Source organism: Zootoca vivipara, chromosome 11 (genome assembly GCF_965207765.1).
Source record: "Zootoca vivipara chromosome 11, rZooViv2.hap1.1, whole genome shotgun sequence".
Lineage (NCBI taxonomy): Eukaryota > Metazoa > Chordata > Lepidosauria > Squamata > Lacertidae > Zootoca > Zootoca vivipara.
Window position 1 is genome coordinate 6,474,687 of NC_142594.1, and position 24,001 is coordinate 6,498,687.

The 24,001-nt window shown below is 47.1% G+C and overlaps 1 protein-coding gene across 1 annotated transcript in view; it reads right to left on the reverse strand.

Annotated features, from left to right (window-relative positions):
* The window catches only part of EEPD1 (endonuclease/exonuclease/phosphatase family domain containing 1), a 69,242-nt gene extending 59,105 nt beyond the window's left edge, over positions 1–10,137 (reverse strand). The window contains exon 1 of the mRNA XM_035128750.3: positions 7,538–10,137. Coding sequence (XP_034984641.2) covers positions 7,538–8,388 — 851 coding nt within the window. The 5' untranslated portion in view covers positions 8,389–10,137. The remainder of the gene's footprint in view (positions 1–7,537) is intronic.
* Positions 10,138–24,001: the final 13,864 nt, after the last annotated feature.

The following is a 24,001-nucleotide window of genomic DNA, read 5'->3' on the forward strand; positions in this document are numbered from 1 at the left end:
GTCTCTCATGCAGGGGTGCCAACTTGAATGAAATATTGTGGGGGCCCAGGTAAGCCCCGTCCACAGTGCACGCACACCATTTGAATGACAATGCCCATCAACTTAGGGGGGGCAGCCCCCTCAAATATTTTATTGCGTTGGCTAAAGCCTCCCCGGCCCCTAGGAGTTGGCTCCTATGCTCCCATGACTACTTTCCCACTACAAACAACAATTGCCGGTATTTGCCCTCTGACATTCCTTGTCCAAAGTTTTTGGATTCTTTGACAAGCTGAATTCTTAAAGATTGTGGAAAGCAAGTCTAAGGTTGCATGCAGTTTCTTCTCCTCTTCCAAGCTTACTTTTGCAGAATGTATTCTGAGTACAGCATGATTCTGTGTTTCAACTCGGGGAAATCTGAAGAGTTATTCTAAGTGTCTGCATTTCCAGATTATTGGGGCTCCCACCTGCAACGCAGCTTCTAAGTGCATACAGGCCTCAGATTTCCTCTCTACAAGTTGTTTAAACACAGTCAGCCTCCCAGAGTGGCTGGGGCAACCCAATCAGGGTACAAATAATAACATTATTAAGGTAAAGGGACCCCTGACCATTAGGTCTAGTCGTGACCGACTCTGGGGTTGCGTGCTCATCTCGCATTATTGGCCGAGGGAGCCGGCATATAGCTTCCAGGTCATGTGGCCAGCATGACAAAGCCGCTTCTGGCAAACCAGAGCAGCACATGGAAATGCTGTTTACCTTCCCGCTGTAGCGGTTCCTATTTATCTACTTGCATTTTGATGTGCTTCTGAACTGCTAGGTTGGCAGGAGCTGGGACCAAGCAACGGGAGCTCACCCCGTCACAGGGATTCGAACCGCCGACCTTCTGATCAGCAAGCCCTAAGCTCAGTGGTTTAGCCCACAGCGCCACCTGGGTCCCTTTGATAACATTATTATTGGGGTACAAATAATAACATTATTGGGGTACAAATGATAACATTATCATTATTTTAGATTTTCAGAGCTTAGACTTGAAAAATGCTAAAACAAGAGTCTTTTTTTTTGCATGCTTTTGGAGCTAACGATTTCTGTGTGTGCTCATGTTATTAGGGCTGTGCTTTTTCCTGCTCTTTTATTACAGCAGAGTTTGTCTTGGATGTACTCCAGAGTATTATTAGAATGGGTACAGGAAAATATACAAGGAGATAAAGGAAAAGATAAAGGAACAAAACAGACACACCTCACCACTCTGCCAAGCCACCAAGAGCTGAGCACACAAAAATAAACTAACAGAAGCACACACAGTCTTTGTTGGTGCTGTCAAACATGTATATTGTTGGATTAGCATCAGAATGGTATCGGTCTTAATGCATGGACATCACTTCATCACCGGGGGGGGGGGGGGGGCGCTCGCAGAGCTAGGAGAAAAGAGGTGATCTGAAAGCAGCTCTCCATTGGCTGAGAATCATTAGCCCAAGACTTGGAGGCTAGACAAGTTTCTAGGCATCATATTTGCAAAGGGAAGTTTGGGGTGTGTGGGCAGACTATGTACGCAGCTTCCTCTCAGCTTCAAATAAAACTAGCAGTCCCAGGCCTCCTGAGTAAGATGACTACCACTCACAAAGGGTAAAGCTTTGCATAATTCAGCTTTTCTGGGAACAGCGTTTTAATTATTCTTTAGTTTTTCACCATTTTTTCTCAGGCTGCCCACAGCCCTGCCTAGATCTCACCCTGCGCATTTTGTGGCAGGAATCTTTGCACGGAGCAACTTGTTCATTTATCTCCCCCAGGAAATCTATTGCAATCTGGTGTCGCGACGAGATCCTACCCACTGGGCATGTCATTTTGAAGCCCCCAAAAATGTAGACAGCACACATTATAAATATGCCCAACACAAAAAACACCAGCAATAAAATAAAATAAAAGCAAAAAAGAAAGTCTCATTACCAACCACACATACAGTGGTACCTCGCAAGACGAATGCCCCGCGCAACGAAAAACTCACAAGATGAAAGCGTTTTGCAATCTTTTTGTTGACTCGCAAGACGAATTTTTCTATGGCCATGCTTCGCAAGATGAACTTTTTTGCATTTTTTTTGCTTTGATTTGTTTAAATTGGAAAACTGCAAGACGAAATTTTCGCAATACAAAACAACTCGCGGAACGAATTAATTTCGCCTTGCGAGGCACCCCTGTACATTTATTTGCACAAATGAGGGAGCCCTTTTTGAAAAGGGAGAGGGGGTGAAGACTAACCCCCAAGGGTTAGACAAAGGGTGCAGCTTTTTCCTATCACAGCCTACAATACACATTTTAAAACCAGTTTGAAATTTGCCTTGTTGTCATGGCTTGGAACACAGGACTGGGGAGTGTGGTTTTATAAAGAGGCTTGAATCTCTGGCTGCATACATACCATGCATATAAAGCACATGACCTCCCCCAAAGAACCCTGGGAACTGTAGTCTTCCCACCACAGAGCTACAATTCCCAGCACCCCTTAAAAAACTACAGTCCCCAAGGTTATCTGGGGGAAGTTGCATGCTTTCAATGTAAGGCGTGTGTATCTAGCCAATGACTTTTTGGCCCTTGCACAAAACTGCCGGTGCTTGTTGTTCTTTCGAGGAAGCCAAAAATCATCCAAGCAGTTTTATACATGTGTTGAAATATGCCCTTAGGAATATCACTTGCAGAACAATCGACCACAGAGTTACGGGAACGCTTCTGATCCACTAGTCAAATGGCTCACCATAACTTTTCGACAAGCCAGTCTCCGTTTCAAATCCAATATGAGAGAAATAGGGGTAGAAGGGAAGGGTGGAAGGGTGGATAAAAGGATGTCATATAGAGGAGGGTGAAAGGTTGTTTTCTGCTGCTCCAGAGAAGCGGACACGGAGCAATGGATTCAAACTACAAGAAAGAAGATTCCACCTAAACATTAGGAAGAACTTCCTGACAGTAAGAGCTGTCCGACAGTGGAATTTGCTGCCAAGGAGTGTGGTGGAGTCTCCTTCTTTGGAGGTCTTTATGCAGAGGCTTGACAGCCATATGTCAAGAATGCTTTGATGGTGTTTCCTGCTTGGCAGGGGGTTGGACTGGATGGCCCTTGTGGTCTCTTCCAACTCTATGATTCTATGATTCTAAGTGTTATCCTTTTTTTAAACAAACAAACAAACCACAAATGCAAAAGACATCCACCACAATCTTTTTGAATAAAGGAAGAAAGAACATCCTGTTCACAGTCAAAAACGAATGCCACGCTCATCTTCAGAACGGAAAAATTAGAAAGCTCAGGAACAGATTCAAAGGTTTACTGCAGGTCAATAGCACAAAAGTGTTAAATACTGCTGCTACCAAAAAAAGGAAAGTTAGCAACCCACCATTTAAAACATCGAGGGAAATGATTCATTTTAAAAAATAGGGGAGGAGAAGACCACGGTTCCTGTGAGAAGCTGGCATATTCATTCATAGAATAGAAGAAGCCTTTGAGAAGGATTAACACAATTGATGTGGCGGAGAACATTGAGCGTAAGAGGATTAAGCAATTTATCAGCCTTCACCAAGCCGGTCGCCTCCAGATGTTTGGGATTGCAATGGCTGTGCTGGCTGATGGGAGTTGCAGTCCAAAGCCTTTGGAGGGCACCGGCTTGGCGAAGGCTGCTCTGCATCACAGGAAGACAACCAAACCTTTCTTGGAGCTGTTCAGAAAAGGGAATGATTCCTTTTAGTGGTGGTGCGTGTTTTATTTTCCCTGCTCGGGAGCAAGGCACCAAACCAGCCCAGGGAGATGCAGAATTCAAGCTAGCTCATCTAAAGGTAGATGCATATTGTAAAAACAGCAAAATGCCTTGAGGGGCAGCTTGCTTCCTGAACCTAAGAATAACTGTATCAAATATGCATTAGCAATAAGCGCCAGCTGTTGCAAGAAAATGATAAAGAGAGACGTCCACGCATAACCGTGGGTTCAATATTACCATTCCTTTCATTGGGGTTTGCAGGAAGGCAAGTGTGTTTGGGCCGAGGGGATCAAAGATCCCTTGTGTTTGCGTTCTGCCGTGCCCAGAAAAGCTGCACCTACAGAAATTTCCGCACATCAGGATGCTGTGGGTGCCAAAGGAGCAGGTCCAGTAAGGGAAAAAAAGAGAGAGAAGTAAAGAGATTCTCAACACTCAAGACTGGAGGGAAGAACAATTTCGCCCCAAGTAACCAGGGCCAGCCCAAGACATTTTGGCATCTGAGGCAATCCACAAAATGGCACCTCCCTCCCTCCTTGCCAGGGAAGAAGGGGTGAGGGAAGACCTACCTCATGAACAAGGGGGGAGTAAATACCTACATTGGGGGCTGCTGCCCCTGTGGATCCTGGTGCCTGAGGCTTTTGCTTCACCTTGCCTCATAGGCGAGCTGGCTCTGCCAGTAACAATGATCAGAGGCTAGGGTGAAACTTCTTATAGATCAGCCCCCCCCCGAAAGTTGATGTCCTAACATGGGCGTACCCAGGATCAAAGCTAGGGGGGGGCACGCCAGCCACGCCCCCAGCCATGCCTCAGCCACCCGATTGGCTAGCTGGCAATGACGTGGCCAGGATCCCCCGCAGGAGGCATGGTCAATGTCCACGCCCCCCCCCCCGAGGAAAGGGGGCCGTTTGCAAGGCAGCACACGGAGCCACCCGCGCTTGCACTCCTGCCTCGCCCGCTCCTTTAATGGCAGCGGTGACTAAAACGAGGCAGCTGCCTCCGTTGGAGGAAACCTGGACCTGGGCTAACTTCAGCCCACACTCTTTCAAGTCACAGCGAGCACAGCACAGAAAGTGCTGCCCCACAATGCTCCATGGAACTTCACGGCATACATGCAAATGAGGCTGAGGCGGAGCACAGCAGGCAGCGTCCCTGCCTGTCCTCTCCAGCTGCCCTGCTTCTAGGGGAGGGCAGCGGCCCCCCTGCCGCATGCTGGGTACGCCCATGTGTCCTAAATTAAATGGATCAAGGCGCCCCATTGTGCAGCTCTGCCCAGACCGTTCCATCCATGTTTCAGATGCTCCCTCATGTCATGTTTTCCTACTCACAGAAAGCTAGCATGTCAGGGAGAACAGTTCTGGCTTGTCTTGTTCCCTGACATGCTAGATTTGGATGTTTTTCATGGGGCGGGGCAATTTCCTTTCATTTGACACAGGGACAGTATGGGAAGGGATGTACAACATGACAGTTGAGCAACATGATTAACACCTCTGTTCCCAGGCACGTTTACTTGGGAATCAACAGGTCGGACTGGATAAGACTTCCATCTGAAACCCTAGAGAGTTGTGGGCAGTCAACTTGGACAATGCTGATCTATATGGAATGATGGTCTAACTCATTTTAGAGGAGCATCTCATGTTTCTATATATTATAGACTCCAGGACACCCTCCCAGGGCCATCTGATTGTAACACGAAGATCATGAAATAAGTTCTTGCAGCTGCCAATCCCTTTGTTATTGGGTGATGATCTATGTAATTGAAACTTCTGTGCCGTGTCAGAATCCTGTACATCGGTCTGTCTGAACCTGCAACCCAACCAGGAACTTTTGAAAAGGGGTGTGTTCTTCTGCTTCCCTGAAAGTTCTTAAGGCAAGGACTGCTATGTGTACGTTTTTGATCACTCACAGCCCTATGTTGCAAGGGAGGAAGATTGCAGCACAAGCTTCACCGCTGTAAACACGAATTGCTCATTCCTTCCTTCTGAGCCAACCCACAAAAGCTTCCCAGTGCTCCAGCATGCTTCTGCTTGTGGGAAAACAAAACGTACTGCAATATGGTATATATACCAAATGCAGTTTCATCTCTGCACTGCGGACATGTGAACAATAGCCGTTACTCAAGTTCAGGTTGCAATGCAGGCTGGGGGGGGGGGGAGTTCTTTGGCAAAAATACATTAAATCACAGGTCTGAAATCACTCCTACGAAAAATACCCCTTTAAGTCTTTTATGTGTACTTTCTCCACCTAGGAACCAAGACAACAATATCAAATCAAGCTTTTCTGAAGAGAGAGGAGGGGAATTTTTCCACGAAAGAACAGAAAGAGAAAATGGGGTTTGACACGCAGCATTACCTCAGTTTCAAAATAATGAGGTCACTGAACCTCCGATGAACACAGCACTATTTTCAAGCAATGCTTGCCATGGCAACGTATATATACACAAATTCTTGCTCACGGTGCCTCTTTCTAAAGAAACTGCTAAGCCCAAGAAGTTGCAGCAATAAAGCACTCACTTCTTGTTCCTAATCACCATTCAAAACTGTCTGGCCAGACAAGCAAATCCTTGCCCTGGAGTTTGCCTTGACTGAAACACATGGACTAGTAGACTGCCAGGGCAATTTAAATTCGACAGGAAATGCTCAGTGTCCGGAGGCCCATCTCCCTCATTCATTAGCCTTAAGACTGATTTAAACACGAAGGCTTCCATGCAAAGGTCCCGTGAGGGTTGTGCACACAACGGCGAACACAATTTGAAATCAGTATGGACACTACCTGGCTGCAGAATGCTGGCGTGCAAACAGGTAAAATGAATGAGCCAGCACGCAAGATGTTATCCACACTTTGTGGACAGCTAAATGAGTGCATGCTTTTCAGTGGCCTCTGCATCGTAGCTCTCATATTTTGGGACTCCCAAGTCCATGTGATATGCCCAAGACCTCCAAAAGCTCAGGTTCAAACTTCGTAAGAAGCCGGATGCAGATCTGCATGTCTAATCCTGGATCTACCCAAACCACACAGAAAACAGACAGCAAGGGATCCCGATGAGAGTAAAGGGGGGGAATCAGGTGAAGGGGAGGAAAAACCCTACACACCTCAAGTGTTTTTGCCGCACAACCAAGCTCACTTTCAGTAATGGGAAAAGAGACATCAGGAGACAAGACAGCAAGGAGGAAATTGCCGACAGGAGAATGAGAATTATGCCCCTTCATCCACCCACCTTTTGCTTTTCAGAAATTGTTAAGGAATTGGAGCAGATTCAGGCTTAAATGCATCACCTACATCCGCTAAGAGGTAAATAACAGAATGGGGAGCATGGAGATATTCCTACTTATGTATACCGTTCTCAGTTGCGATTCATGGGACACTGGCCCAGATGAGTCAGTTTCTGAACTAAATACCACATATCTCAACAGAGTTTTAGTTACACAGAAAGGTTTAAATGGTAGGCTGTGGCATCAGGACGGAGCATCTCTGAATATGTCCAATGGGCATTATTTTGGCCTATGGGCAAAGGTTAACAGGATTAGCTATGGGCTTACAGATAAACAGGGAACAGTTGAGTTCAGTTTGCCCCATCATATTTTGTTCGAAAGCAGCGGTGGAGAACCTGTGGCTCTCCAGATATTACTGGACTCTAGCTCCCATCAGGCCTGGCCAGCATGGCTAACTGTCAGGAATGATGGGAGCTGCAGTCCGGCAACATCAGGATGGCCAAAAGGCTCCCCCTATTCCTGGCTTAAACCAGGAGATCATCCCAAAGCCAAGGGAAGCATTAAGCAAACAGACGAAGGAGAACTACCGTATCTGCAGGTACTGCACAAGAAGTCCCCTACCTGTTCTCCAGCAGCGTCATACACACGACTTCTCGCACGCCAGGATTGTTGGCTTTTTCGATGGAGCAGCTCTGCAGATTCCAGGTGGCCAACCTCAGCACGGGCTTCCCATCCCGCACCCCACCAAACATCTCCACAGTGGGCCGCGTGGAGATAATCTGCGTCGGTCCTCCAGGAGGGAAATCCAAGTCCTCACTCTGGAGGCTCAGCGAGGTGGGGCTCGGGTGAGGCTTGACCATGAAATTGAGGCCGCCATTGGTATTCGTAGAAGGAGGCCTGGAGCGCTCGGCAAATACCTGGTGCCGGATTTTGTCCAAGAACGAAGAATTGATGCACTCCATCTTGACCATGTCCTCAATGTTCTTGAAGGGCCCGTGCTCTCGGCGGTATTCGACGATGCCATTGGCTATTTTTTCCGTGACGCCACGGATGCTCATGAGCTGGGCAGGGGTGGCCGTGTTGATATTGATCTTCGCAGCTGAAAGGTGGTCGAGGTTCTGGTCCTTCCGTAAGGAGCTGGGCGAGTGCTGGGCCGAGTTCCCTTTGCTGCTCACGCAGATCTCAAACTTCACCTGCTCCAGCCTGGCAGCCCCGACCCCACTCACCAGGGCCAAGTCCTCGACCTTCTTGAAGCCCCCAATATATTCCCGGTATTCCACAATGCTCTGCGCAACCGTCCTGGTGACCCCGGGCAGAGTCATGAGCTCCTCCTCGGTGGCTGCGTTGATATTCAGCCTCTCCTGGTTCACGAGGATGTTGCTGAAGTTGCAGGCTGCACTAAATTTGCGGCTGTGACACAGGTCCGAGGGGTCTCTGGGGATGGAGCGGTGGCAGCCAAGGTTGCCCCCCATGCTGGCTGGCTTGCTTTAGCAGCGGTGCAATAATCCACGGTCGCTCAGGAGGCGCTTGGTGGCTCTTAAGGAGACAGCTGGCCTGCACAGCAGTAGCGTGGCACTCTGCACCGTCCAGGATTCCCTCCTTAGCAGGCAGGCAACATCAGAGGCAGAGGACCTTAAGCGTCTCATTCAAGAAACTGGCAACAAAATATTCCTCCTGGGAGGGAGGGAGGGAGGGAGGCGGGCTGTAAACACCGGGCTCCAAAATCAAACTTGGCAAGCGGCTGGGATATTCGCGGGCTGCTGCTGGACGGCACTCCAAGCGCAGGGCAAAGTTAAAAATATTCCAAATACACACAGATGCAGGAATGCGTGCCTGCAACCGAGAAGGGCAGCCGCAAAAGCTGATGGTCAACCAGCCGGCTGCAAATTTGGGAGAAAACGCTTCTGCCCTGGATCAGCGGCTGCAGCGCGGAGGGAACGCGCAATCCCGGCGGCCCTTTGCCAAAAACAAGCTGCGCTTAGCGGAGCATCGCGCCGGGCTGCAGCCGAGGCTCGGCAAGCCGTGCGGGCTTCCTTTCCTTCCTCTCTGCCCGCGGATTTCCCCACCGCGTTGCTTTTTGGCCAAGCCAGGAAGAAGGAGGAGAGGAGTGGAGCTCGGAAGGGAAGCGCCGTCCTCCTCCGGATGGCTTGTACCGCTCGGCCAACCACTCCCCCCCGGGCAGCCCTATTTCTCTCCGCCGGCTCCTACGAGATGGGAGGTGGTTTCCGTTGCTACCCTCCAGCCGCGCTCTGCTCCCTCCGCCGGTGCGCCCGGCTTGTTATGAGCCGGGGATCAGCAAAGCGCCGCGGCCAAGGACCGGGCGCTCGGCCCGCCCTCTCGGCAAGGCGGAGCCGGAGCCGCTGGGGCTGATACCTTCGGGGGGCGGAGAGTCGCCTCACGCCCAGCTGCGGGAGGGAGAAGCCAGCCTTTGCCTTCCACTTGTTCCCCGTCACAAGCCAGGAAGGAGCACACCTCATTCTCCCCTCGAGCCACACCGCCGATTTTTACGCACGGCGTGACTGTGGCGCATCACACCGAAGGCATGCGCTGGGAATGCGCGCGGCAAAGGCGCAAATCCCGCGGCTTCCAAAGTAGAAGACGGGCTGTCTCTTTTGACTCACCTCTTCCCCCCCCCTCCACTGTGCTGCATGGTTAGAGAGCTACTCGTGTAGGAAATAGAAGGAGAAGGAGAGCCTTCCATGATCAGCTTGGGCTGGTGGCCCAACTGCGCTCCTATCTGGGCAGGGATAGCCTACCCATTTATGTTGTCTGTGCTCTGTAACCTCTAGCCTGGATCACTGCAACACGTTATACATGGAGCTGCCTCTGAAGACTGTTTGGAAAGTTCGACAGGTGCTGAATAAAGCAGCCAGATTGCTCACCGGGGCATGACAGTTTGAACATATTACACTGATTCTGCCCTAATTGCACTTTCCAGGCTCAGGGCCACAATACCTCCAGGACAGCCTCTCCCCATATGAACTGAACCAGACCCTGCAACCATCACATGAGGCCCTTCTTTATGTGCCTCCTCCACAAAGAAGTCTGGAAGGTGGCAACACAAGAAATGGCCTTTTCTGTGGTGGCTCCCTGCTTGTGGAATGCTCTTCCCAGGGAGGCTTGTCTAGCACCTTCATTCCATATCTTTAGGGGCCATGCAAAAACATTCCCATTCTCCCAGGCCTTTGGCTAATTAAATAATCTATGGCTTTTTAAGAGACGCGGGTGGCGCTGTGGGTTAAACCACAGAGCCTAGGGCTTGCCAATCAGAAGGCTGGTGGTTCGAATCCCTGTGACGGGGTGAGCTCTCATTGCTGTGTCCTTGCTCCTGCCCACCTAACAGTTCGAAAGCACATCAAAGTGCAAGTAGATAAATAGGTACCGCTCTGGCGGGAAGGTAAACGGTGTTTCCATGCGCTGCATTGGTTTCGACAGAAGCGGCTTAAGTCATGCTGGCCACATGACCCGGAAGCTGTACGCCGGCTCCCTCAGCCAGTAAAGCGAGATGAGTGCCGCAACCCCAGAGTCATTCGCGACTGGACCTAATGGTCAGGGGTCCCTTTACTTTTACCTTTATGGCCTTTTAAACTGGGAGGGAGGGGGTATTGGTTTTCTTCATTATTATGGTATGTATTTTTGTGTTTTTATATTATAAACTGCTCTGTGATCTTTGGATGAAGGGCAGTATAGAAATTTAAAACAACAGAAGAAGAAGAAGAAGAAATAAATTATCAGTATTTATTTAAGCATAAAAAGGAAGCCACAAGTGCAAACAAAATAACAGGGTATTTGTTTGTTTAGCGGTTAGAGCTTATGGGCCTTACTGGATAAAATCTGCCCCCCCCAAAAAAAACTTAATAGGAAACTCTGAATTGGTACTGCAGTGGCAGGTAAAAGGTAAAGGGTAAAGGGACCCCTGACCATTAGGTCCAGTCGTGACCAACTCTCATTATTGGCCGAGGGAGCCGGCGTACAGCTTCCAGGTCATGTCGCCAGCACGACAAAGCCACTTCTGGCGAACCAGAGCAGCACACAGAAACACCGTTTACCTTCCCGCTGTAGCGGTACCTATTTATCTACTTGCACTTTGAGGTGCTTTCGAACTGCTAGGTTGGCAGGAGCTGGGACCGAGCAACGGGAGCTCACCCCGTCGCAGGGATTTGAACCGCCGACCTTCTGATCAGCAAGCTCTAGGCTCTGTGGTTTAATCCACAGTGCCACCTGGCAGGTACACTTAGCTATTTCTAAGTCCTATGATTAATTTTGAAACGGGCAGAATGCAAATTGTTTTGGAGACAGTGGTGTAGTTTCTTACCGATATCAAAGACTCCAGCCTTGTGCCGGCTTGTGGTGTAAATTAACTGAACCGTTTTATGCATTTATTTGTTTTTAGAGCTAGAAAGCCCCGAAAAAGAGAGAGACATTGGAACTCAATGCCACAAGGGGTTGTTTCCAAATCAGCCCCAGAATGCTCTACAAATATAATGTCTTCATGTCTGGATTCGGATCTGAATATCACTTAGCAGCTCTGGGGAAGCAGTTGTGCATCAGCCTACCGTAAGTACCACCTGTTCGTTGGAAGGATAAAATGGAATAGCCTCACCTATGATGCCCTGAGCTTCTTGGACAAAGAGCAGAGTGCAGATGTGATTTGTAATCATTATCAATAGGTACATTCAGATTAACATCTGGTGCGGTGAAGTCATTCCAGGGTGAATATTTGGGATGGGAGTGATTACCCATGTGATACGGTGTCACGTTGCAAAGAAGTCGTGAGGTTGAAGCTGACTCCCTCTGGTTCCCGTTACACCTTACAAAGAAATTCCTGGTGAGGTTTCCTGTTTGTTAAGAACTGCACTAGGACTCCGAAGTTCTTATCTTTCTTCTCTGGATGCCCAAAGATGAAGAGTATAATTTTCATTACACATTTCCTTTTCAGGTCTCCTGCCAAACAGAAGCAACAACAACAATCCATAAATATAAATTCTTGGCATTCCAAATTAAAATGTGGTGCAGAAGGAAAGAAAAATATGAGTGATAAAATGAGTTATAATACTTCACATTTATTACGTAATGCTCTGCCTTTTCAAAGCATTGAGTAGGGACCAGCTAATTAATAGCATTCTGAAGCTATGCTAATTGAATTTAGTAGTTTTTCCACAAGGGAATTGCTCTTAATCCCTGGAGGGGGCGGCGGTTTGTGTTTTATATGGTTTCAGCATTTGAATAGCAGCCTTTGGACCATAGCTGCCAAGTTATCCCTTTTTTAAAGGGATTTTCCCTTATGCTGAACGGGCTTCCTCGCGAGAAAAGGGAAAACTTGGCAGCTATGCTTTGGACTGGTTTATTGGCATTCATCAGCACTCTGAAGTTAGAGAGCTAATACCATGATTTAGAAATCAACATGTTTTCCGGTAACCTGGAACAGTGAAGGCAGCTTCCCGATCTCAAAACAAATAATAATAATAATAATAATAATAATAATAATAATAATAATAATAAATTACCAATTACCAATTACCAATATCATTTTGAATACCTATATCTTGATGTGTCTGTGCAGGATCTGCACCTTATTGTGCTTGGGGCTGGGTATGGAATCAAGGCTGTAACATAAGCACAATCACCAGACTTAACACCTACACAAAATGTGTAGGGCAGGCATCCCCAAACTTCGGCCCTCCAAATGTTTTGGACTACAATTCCCATCTTCCCCGACCACTGGTCCTGTTAGCTAGGGATCATGGGAGTTGAAGGCCAAAAACATCTGGAGGGCCGCAGTTTGGGGATGCCTGGCGTAGGGTCTCTCTTTTTGCCCCCTGGGAATATTTGGGAAGGAGATGTGAGCTCTAGGATAGGGTTACCAGACGTCCCCGTTTCCCGGGGACAGTCCCCGGATTTGCGAATAAGTCCCGGGACAAATTCCATCCCCGGAATGTCCCCGGATTTCATCTAATGTCCCCAGGAAATGCAGCAGCAGCAGTCTCAGCAGCCCAGAGCAGTTGGCTCTGGCTGGCTTCAGGAGCTGCTCGGAAGCCCCCATAGGATGGTGGTGCAGGGGCTCTAAGATGCAGCTTCCGGGCTGCCCCCACCTTCCCTGACCCCAGCAACTAAGCTGTGAAGGGAGGCTTCATGCTGCCTATCAGAGGGGGCAGGGGTCTCTCAGTTAGGCAACGGGAAGCCTCCCTTCCCAGCTGAGGGATCCCCGCCCCCTCCTGCTTGCACGCAAGTAGGAATGGGATTGGGGCTGCTCCGATGGGAAAGGAGGCATTGCGCTGCCTGAGCCTCACCGCCACTGCTGCTCTCAGGCCTCCTTCTCCGCCTTTCATGCCTGACCCATCATGCACCGCTTCCCCACCACCACCACCACCACCAAAGAACCAACAACTCAGGGGCTGCCCAGGCTCATGGAGGAAGGAGATAGAAGCCTCAGAGGAAGGGGAAACGTGGCGTTGAGGTCAAGGTGGCAGCCGCCCCTCTGCCCCTGCCATCGCTGAAGCATCAATGCCCCGAATGAATCATAGAATCATAGAATCGTAGAGTTGGAAGAGACCACAAGGGCCATCCAGTCCAACCCCCTGCCAAGCAGGAAACACCATCAAAGCATTTCTGACAGATGACTGTCAAGCCTCTGCTTAAAGACCTCCAAAGAAGGAGACTCCACCACACTCCTTGGTAGCAAATTCCACTGCCGAACAGCTCTTACTGTCAGGAAGTTCTTCCTAATGTTTAGGTGGAATCTTCTTTCTTGTAGTTTGAATCCATTGCTCCGTGTCTGCTTCTCTGGAGCAGCAGAAAACAATCTTTCTCCCTCCTCTATATGACATCCTTTTATATATTTGAACATGGCTATCATATCACCCCTTAACCTTCTCTTCTCCAGGCTAACCACACCCAGCTCCCTAAGCCGTTCCTCATAAGGCATCATTTCCAGGCCTTTGACCATTTTGGTTGCCCTCTTCTGGACACGTTCCAGCTTGTCAGTATCCTTCTTGAACTGTGGTGCCCAGAACTGGACATAATAATAATAATAATAATAATAATAATAATAATAATAATAATAATTTATTTATACCCCGCCCATCTGGCCAGGTCCCCCCAGCCACTCTGGGCGGCTTCCAACAAAACACTAAAATACAGAAATCCATCAAACATTAAATGCTTCCCTAAATAGGGCTGCCTTGACATGCCTTCTAAAGGTCTGGTAATTGTTGTTCTCTTTGGCCTCTAGTGGGAGGGCATTCCACAGGGTGGGTGCCACTACCGAGAAGGCCCTCTGCCTGGACACAGTACTCCAGGTGATGTCTGACCAGAGCAGAATACAGTGGTACTATTACTTCCCTAGATCTAGATGCTATACTCCTATTGATGCAGCCCAGAATTGCATTGGCTTTTTTAGCTGCTGCATCACACTGCTGACTCATGTCAAGTTTGTGGTCTACCAAGACTCCTAGATCCTTTTCACATGTCCTGCTCTCAAGCCAGGTATCACCCATCCATGTGTAGTATTTATTTGTTTATTTAAAGTGTCCCCGGATTCATTGAAAAAATATATGGTAACCTTACTCTAGGACCCTGCTACTGCCCTTGCATCTCCTTCCCCAAGCCTGGCGAGGGCTAGGGGGGCATCAATTTTTGACCTTGCCCAGGGTGCCATAGCGCCCAAGTCTGCCACTGCTTGCACCCTCTTGGAGTCTTCTTGCCTGAGTAAAATGTGTTTTTGAACTCCGATAACGCTTCTTGTTTCCCTGGCTAGAGGATGAGAGGGTGTGTGTGTGTAGAAACAAACATATTGAAAAAAAGTAAAATTTACATTTCTTTCTCGCCCACTTGTGCCTCTGTTCCTGCCCACCAAATACGCCTGGACCCCCTGCCCCCCAAGGTTGCCCATGCCTGGGCTATTAGAACAACTTAACAGTAAGTCTGAAAACTGTGCAATAACAAAGCAAAACAAAACATAGCAAAGTGATAAGGTACATCTCTACGTTCTTAAACTATTGTTGGTTTCACATTTGACAGGTGCCATCCACCAAGAGAACTTTAAATATTTCCCTATTGTTAGTTAAAGGTAAAGGTAAAGGGACCCCTGACCATTAGGTCCAGTCGTGACCGACTCTGGGGTTGCGCACTCATCTCGCATTATTGGCCGAGGGAGCCGGCGTATAGCTTCCAGGTCATGTGGCCAGCATGACAAAGCCGCTTCTGGCAAACCAGAGCAGCACATGGAAACGCCGTTTACCTTCCCGCTGTAGCGGTTCCTATTTATCTACTTGCATTTTGACGTGCTTTCGAACTGCTAGGTTGGCAGGAGCTGGGACCAAGCAACGGGAGCTCACCCCGTCACAGGGATTCAAACCGCCGACCTTCTGTTCAGCAAGCCCTAGGCTCAGTGGTTTAACCACAGCGCCACGTGAGTGGAATTTCCTGATCTGGACCTTGTGCAAAGTATGAAATCAATAAGCTCTCCACACCCAGAAAGTTCAAAGTTTTACTGCAAACTGTCTTTAAACTTGTTACCAAAAAAAGAGTTGTAAGTACAAATCAACACATTGCAGCTAGTGCTGCAGTCCACTTTTTTGTTAAGTTCCTTACTTGTTAATATGGTCCAAGAACTTTTCTCTCTCTGGCCCCAGAAAGAGATTCAGATAAGCAAGTTGCTTGTTCAATATAGTGGCAGCTTCTGAGAGAGGCCCGGACTCCCAGGGATGAGTCATCACTTAACATAAACACTGAAAGGAAGACTCCACCCCCTTGTTGCAGCTTTAGTTGAAAGAAGCATCTCTGCAAAACGGACCTAACACAACCAGTGATGCAAGGCAGTTGAGAAATCACTGTTACGGGGGAAAGCTTCTGAAATATTGCATCGTAACTGACTCTTTTGAGAAGACAGCTCAAGGGAACTGAGAAGACAGCCCAGATGCAGCAACATCCATAAAAATGTTCGTATCGTTTGTTGATCTGGCCTATCAGCTGATCAGCTAGTTCTCAGAAACTGAAGCATTTCTTGCTTAAGTCTTTTCCCAGTCGTTAACAATGTTACATAAAAGAAAAGAAAGCTAAGGAGCCGTTAAGTATTATTCCACAATGATAAGAAGTGCACACAACTTACCCATTCGGTTCAAATCCACACTTGAATTTCGTGCCTGGTACTATGGTCTGAAGCTCAACATCAAAAAAAGCAAGATCATGGCCACTGGTCCCATCACCACCTGGCAAATAGAAGGGGAAGAAATGGAGGCAGTGAGAGATTTTACTTTCTTGGGCTCCTTGATCACTGCAGATGGTGACAGCAGTCACGAAATTAAAAGACGCCTGCTTCTTGGGAGAAAAGCAATGACAAACCTAGACAGCATCTTAAAAAGCAGAGACATCACCTTGCTGTCAAAGGTCCGGATTGTTAAAGCTATGGTTTTCCCAGTAATGAGGTATGGAAGTGAGAGCTGGACCATTAAGAAGGCTGATCACCGAAGAATTGATGCTTTTGAATTATGGTGCTGGAGGAGACTCTTGAGAGTCCCATGGACTGCAGGAAGATCAAACCTATCCATTCTGAAGGAAATCAGCCCTGAGTGCTCACTGGAAGGACAGAGCCTGAAGCTGAGGCTCCAATACTTTGGCCACCTCACGAGAAGAGAAGACTCCCTGGAAAAGACCCTGATGTTGGGAAAGATGGAGGGCACAAGGAGAAGGGGACGACAGAGGATGAGATGGTTGGACAGTGTTCTCGAAGCTACCAACATGAGTTTGACCAAACTGCGGGAGGCAGTGGAAGACAGGAGTGCCTGGCATGCTCTGGTCCATGGGGTCACGAAGAGTCGGACACGACTAAACAACAACTATGTGAGGTTAGCTTATCTCCCAGCTATACTGTGAAAGAAGTGTATACTGAAAAAGCGTGCATGCACACGAAAGGACATACCAATGACAAACTTAGTTGGTCTCTAAGGTGCTACTGGAAGGAATTTTTTTTATTTTGTTTTGACTACTGCAGACGAACATGGCTACCTACCTGTGAACAATTTATAATGGTTAGTGATGTTTGTCTCCTCACCAGTGGCTACTAAGCACAACGGCTTTGCAGTTTAATGCTTCTAAATGGCCGTTGCTGGAATCTTTGGGGAGGGGACTCTTGTGCTCAGGTTCTCTGGAGAATTTCCCACAGGTCAGTCACTGTGGGAACAGGATGCTGGGCTAGATGGGCCTTTGGCCTGATCCAGCAGGCTTTTCTTATGGCAGCTTGAGCATATCTAAGCCAATGGTTCTCAAAGCGTGCGATGCGCCACCCTGGCGTGGCAGGAGAGAATGGCAAGTGTGGCAGGAAGATTCAAGGACAATCAAAGAAACATTTAAACATTTCAGTCTAGTCTAGTTTCAAAATAATTTTGGGGGGTATACAACCAGAAACTATCCACACCCCTCTTCCAGAGCATTGGCAATTCTCACACAGTTCTCTGTGATACATTGTTGTGAGCAGGGATTTTCAACTCTGACAAATATGAAAGATCAGAAAAGAGAAAGGCTTCTTTGTGCTGATGAGGAAATGAGAGTTTGTCTCAAATTGGACCTAAAGTGGAATTCTAGGGAAATATTTACGAGTTGAAAAAGATGTTTTGATTTTCATTTGGGGGGGAAAAAAACCCAGAATCCTTTCTCCTAGGTATCATGTAAGAGGAAATTTTAAAATATGGTCAGACCAATATTTGTGTATGCAACTATGTCGGCAAGGTTATTAATTGCCAAAAATTGGAAAAGCAGCAGCCTCCCAGCTAAAACAGACTGGTTATCTAAAATGATGGAATACTTTCATATTGCCGAATTAACAGGGAGGATAAGAGGAGATGTGGCACAAAAAGTGAATAAGGAGTGGGCTATTTTTAAGGAATACATCGAAAGCTATGTGGAAAAAGTAGAACTTTTGACAGATATTGAGTGGATCCAGAAAATGATTAGAGTGAAAGGAGAGTAAAGTTAAGATAGAAGAAGAGATTAAAGAAATAACGAAATGTGTTTAAGCCAATTGGAAAAATAAAGTAGCGTAACAAGAACGGCTGGAAGTCAAGTCACTTTGTGGGTGTTTGTGTGGGATAGGTATGTAGGTGTGTTGGTATCGTATAGTATAGGTAGGTATAATATAGAGTAATGTCTGTTTTATGTTATGAAAATAAGGTATTGTGTTGTGTATATGTACTGTGTAAATGTAAATGTATGTGTTCTATATGTTAATAAAATATTAAAAACAAAAAACAAGGAGGGGGAAAATGGGCAGAGTGAGAGATACAACCTTTTATTTTGTCCCTGCATGGAGCCCATAGCTTGAGCCTCTTGCAACATATTTTTTTAAAAAATAATTTTTTATTAAATATTTTCTTGGTTTACAAAAGTACGTGCACTCTCTTTTTGCCGCATTGCGCCTCTTATGACCTCAGTTTCGAGCTCAGTTTGGGGTCGCTGACAAAGATATGCAGAAAACTCATCCTGCAGACATAAACGCTCTCTGCACAGCTGTAATAGTTCTCAGCCTGTCATTCCGGAGCAGGGGTGCGCAGCCAAGTGGTTAAGACTTTCCAGAGCCATTTAGATTTCCAAACTGTGGTAAAGACTGAAGCATTTTTAATGCACAGATCTCAGCAGCAGAAGCTTCTGGGTGTAAGTAACATTGGCATTCCTAAAAACCAAAGGAGAGTGCTTTGAATAGTAGGTGCTGTTTTGGAGCCGGAATGAAGGGGGAATTGCTTCTCCAAAACTAAATTTCTTCTCCCTGCTGCTTCTGCAGACACATAGAAATATGCCCCATTAAACATCTTGGGACTTCTCAGAAAATATACATAAGAATTGCACCGCACCTCATAGCATATTGCTGTGCTGAAAAATTAATTCAATAATATCCCTAAGGAAATCTAGGGGGCCACACGTAGCCCTCAGGCATCTCTGTCTAGTGCCGAAGACACCTGAGCCAGGACACCCTGTAAGCCAAAGCCACACCTCTCACTGTCTCTGTGCTACATTGTCAAGTGCTTTTGCCAGGCTGGAATGTGTCCTTGAACTGCAGAAGTGCCTCTTGCTTACATTGGTGGCTGTGCGTTTGTGTGTGAGAGGAGCATAGCTGCCAAGTTTTCCCTTTTCTCGCGAGGAAGCCTATTCAGCATAAGGGAAAATCCCTGTAAAAAAGGGATAACTTGGCAGCTATGGAGAGGAGCAAGCCAGCAGTAAATTGCACGATGCACATTGCAGTTAACTCTTTATTAGCAAGAACCTGACCAGCACAGACTTGGCAGAGTGCGAAGCTTCGTGAGCACAGTAGATGCTCCCTGGTAGGTCTTCCCCCATGAAACAGTTGTTGAGACTGAAAGTTCCCACCTCCCCACAGCTGCCTAAGACCCCTCCTCTCCAGGGCTTTCCCCAAGCAATCAGAGACTCTGTCTGTGCGTCACCAATCTCTCCTCCTCGCCTTTTAGACCTCTACTGGTTCTGGAATACTGGGGTGGGATGGGGGAGCTGGTTGCAGCAGGAGGGGGGGAGACACTTGTGATTCTTCACCAGCCAGACTCATGTCTTGGCCTCCCTCATCCCATTCTGCTGCTGCCTCTGATTCTGGACTTCTCTCTGCCACAGGCTCTCCCAGCTCACTAAACCCTGTTACATCTTCTTCCCAAACTTCTCCCTATGACCACTCATCATCATCTCACCACTACTCCTGGTGCTCTGAGCTTTCTCCCTTGGTGCCCCAGCTGGTTCTTCTCACCATTCCTCTGTGTCCAACCAGTCCATGGTGTGTGTGTGTCTGTGTCTGTGTTACCTACTCGCTGGATCATCACCTTGTCGTGGTGAGTGGGCTTGCATGTTTCTATGACCCTTGTGAGCGAAGCCGTCAGGAATCTCGTACTCCCAGCAGGGTCACCCAAGGCGGTAAGGTCAAAGGGGAGGAGCTAGACAAAGAATGATCCAATGGCAGAACAGGTGGATGATAACAAGCGGTATGTTACAACGGCTGTGAAGGCGGATGAAGGCTGCAGCAAATCAGAATCTACCAGTCATCGTGATTACTCATGCCATCAGAATAGAAGCTTACTAAAAGACATGTTCACCATGCACTGATCTACACACATGAAGCTAATTCACGTACAGGCGTCTTCCTAAAGCGCATCCCAAATCCAAACCACGAAAGTCCCATGGCAATCGGCAAATGGTAAGAGGACTGTGAAATCTGGAAGCCCCTAGTCATGAACCGGCACATGGGCAGTGGATACAGATTCATTCGTTCTGACTCAGTGGAACACGTCCGTCAGAAGATGGAGAGGAATCCAGCAGAAGGGATTGGTGACGTCTTTTCGAAAGCAGCTGTTTCTCTGCTAGAGCAACACGCCTTCGCAATGTTTCTTGCACAGTCTTTGATTGGCTCATCATTCCTAGCACGCCGGGAAGGGTGCTAAAAGGATAACCTTTTTAACAGGTAAATCAGTCAGCTGAGTTGACTGAGAGAACAGGTATTACTCGATTGCAGTATTTCCCTGTGATTCATCTTGTTAACACAGGTCTGGTTCTCACTGGGTGTGTGTGTGTGTGTAAGCTTCTGTCCAAAACCACAGATGAAAGTGACCTGCTTTGTTAGTAGTATACCACCGGTTTTCAAGACCACTTGAAAACCACATATTTTTATTGTGGCTTACACAAAGATGGCCCACAGGTAGCAGCACTCCAGGATTTTGGACAGGGGTTCTCCCTAGTAATGCCTGGAGGTGCTACAGATGTATGCTGGGGCTTTTACAGACATTATGTGCCGTGCTACTGATGCACAGGTAAAACTCTGATGGAGTTCTTGTGACCCTACCTTGTGAAAGATGATCTCCAAATGCAGCTCAAAGGTAATCCCGGCTGGGAAAGGAGAAAAGCACTCCACCAGAGGCCCTGCTGTTTGCAAGGAAATACTTAGAATTGCCGAAGTTTAATTAAGGCAATGATTAATCTTATGATTGTATCAAAAGAATTCTATCGTAGTACCGTACTGAGATTTGCACAAATGATATTGTAGGGGAAGCACAGCCACAAATCATTGCTTTATGCCTGCTCGGTCATTCAAACAGCATGCTAATTGTGTTCATTGCTTATGCACATGCTATGCATTGTTACAACTCATGATAGATCTCTGTGGTGGCTTCCTGAGTTGTCTCATCATGTTTTCCTTGAAGCATCATTCACCTGTTTTGCTCATTTTATGGCACACCTTGTTCTGTTCTCCTACAGTTTGGAGAAAGTGCATGTGTGAAAAAATTAAAACCAGAATTGTGCAGGAGTTGGACAAACACGGTCATGCGTTAATGCAGATAATAATAATAATAATAATAATAATAATAATAATAATAATAATAATAATAATTTATTTCTACTCTGCCCATCTGGCTGGGTTTCCCCAGCCACTCTGGGTGGCTTCCAACAAAAGATTAAAAATACATTAAAACATCAGTCATTAAAAGCTTCCCTAAACAGGGCTGCCTTCAGATGTCTTTTAAAAGTCAGGTACTGTAGTTGTTTATAAAAACAGGTAAGACCTTGTGTTGGGAGTGCATGCAAAGTGCCATTCAACCCAATGGAAGATTCACAGTGATGTAAAACAGCAATGCTGGTTTGTGTGCAACTGTGGTAGAAAGGCCATTCACCCCTCTATGAGATCTCAGCCCTTGCCTCTTTGAAAACAGGAAGACGTTGTGACATTTCCAAGATACTTTCAAACATTATATGTGACCACGGGCAACAGAATATGAATAGCTATTTACATTTTGTTCCCCTGGCTTGTAACCCCTCAAAATGACGACAGCCCGCTGGCCAGGGCTAGTGATTCAATTCTATTGCATGCCACCTCAATCTCTGATAGGTGTGAGATTCCAGGGTTCATTTTTCCTTTTGGATTGTGGCACAGCGGAGACTGTAGTGGTTTTTATGATGCATGGTTTATTTGCACATATATACAACCTGAGCATCTGACAGAGGGGTTCACAGCATTAACAGCCCCCAAAGGGTCATGTTTCTCCCACAGGCACAGCCTTGGATTCAAGCACAAATCAAACATTTCTCTCTCTCCCCCAGCCTGCTGCTTTACTTCTAGAACACATCTTTGCCCCTTCGGCTCTTAACTCAGGCTTCGTCCTTCTAACTATCTCTGAGTTGAGGGAGGGATTTGCCCCCATGCATTTTTCATCTCGCACAGAGCCCTTTCCTTTGTTCTCTTAATGGCTCATCACCCAGGTGATCGCCTCAACACAGGAAGCTAGTCTGGCTTATATTGTAACACTTGCTGCTGCCTCAACACATAACAATACATTTGGGCAGTGGAAACAGGGTTTGTCAAGGAGTTCACAGGCCACTATTCATGGGTAATGGGCATTTGGCTTGGCAGGTCAGGAAATGTGAATGTTGCCCATGTCTGGCTAGACGCAATCTGGACAAAAGATAAGATGTGAGCATATGAAAAGTAAAAAAATGACCCTCCTTTTGGTGGAGCAAAATATGGGAACCACGTTACCTTATGTTACATCTAAAGCAGGCATCCCCAAACTTCAGCCCTCCAGATGTTTTGGACTATAATTCCCATCATCCCTGACCACTGGTCCTGTTAGCTAGGGATCATGGGAGTTGTAGGCCAAAACATCTGGAGGGCCGCAGTTTGGGGATGCTTGATCTAAAGCAATATATTTCATGAGCACTCTGAGAAATGATGGTACTGTATATACATGAGTCAGTTGGTATGTTTAGTTATACTGTAGCTGCTGGTTCCTTGCCTCACTAGGAGGCTGCACAGTCGGAGCAAGAAAGCCTTGCATTCCGGTAAGATGTATGGAATGAGAGATAAGCACCATTCCTATCCTCGGATAGTAAACTAACGTGGTGCGTGCCAACAGAAATGGAGCCAAAATGGGTAGGGAGGCATCATTCTGTTCAGGGGAACCCCTGAGTTTCTAGAAATACAAAAGAAAACTGGATGGGTGGGGCAGCCCAGAAATGAATTCCCCTGACTGAGCTCCTTGCAGATTATATCGACCTGAAGCTGGCTGACACTGTGAAAATGAACAATCCTGACATGAGGTGAATCTGACAACACTGGGTTCAGTTCAATTTGTTGTCTATAGCCAAAGGCCTTCACAGTGAACAGTACAGGGCAAAAAGCAAAACATTCCTCTGAAATCACGCAACATGTGCCTATAATTTAGCATAACATCTAAAATCACAATGCGTTAACATAACCAGATTGAAGCTTCTTAGCTGCCAGAGCAAATTTGGCTCCCAGATGTGGCATTTGTAGGGGGGATCGATGTGAGAACCAATAGAGAGCAGCAGATTTTAATAAAATTCACTGGGCACCATATATCAACATACTGTATAATGCATGACATCCTCAACCTGATTGCATCCATAAATGCATGTATTTTCCCCTTTCCATGTGTGCCGAGGGCATCTGAGAACCCTGGGTTACTGTTACAGGTCTCTATGTGAGCCTCCTTCTTATTTAAAAATTAAAAACAAAGCAGCAGCACCACACGGCGAAAATATTGGGACACTGAGGGGAATGTTATGCACACCTACCAAGTTCCCGTGGGAGAAATAAGGACCCGGACCGGAAGTAGCAGCATAGCTGCCAAGTTTTCCCTTTTCTCACGAGGAAGCCTATTCAGCATAAGGGGAAATCCCTTAAAAAAAGGGATAACTTGGCAGCTATGAGTAGCAGACCGGAAGTAGTGCTGCCGCCATTTTGGAACTGGGCGGAGCATGCTCAGAAGCGACTTTTGATGCTGCTTTGCCCAGTTCCAAAATGGCCGCCGCGCCAGAAGTCGCACTGCAGCCATTTTGGAACTGGGCAGAGCTGCATCAAAAGTCGCTTCTGAGAATGCTCCGCCCAGTTCCAAAATGGCCGCCGCGCCAGAATAAACCGGGGGGGGGGAATGAAAAAAAATCCGTTTTTTCAGCTGAGAACAGCTGGAAAAACGGGGGTTTCCCGGAGAATACGGGAGACTTGGCAGCTATGATGTTATGGGCCACACAGAACACGTGGTCCTGGGTTGGTGGGTTCTGACTGAGGAGAAGGGTGGCCTTATG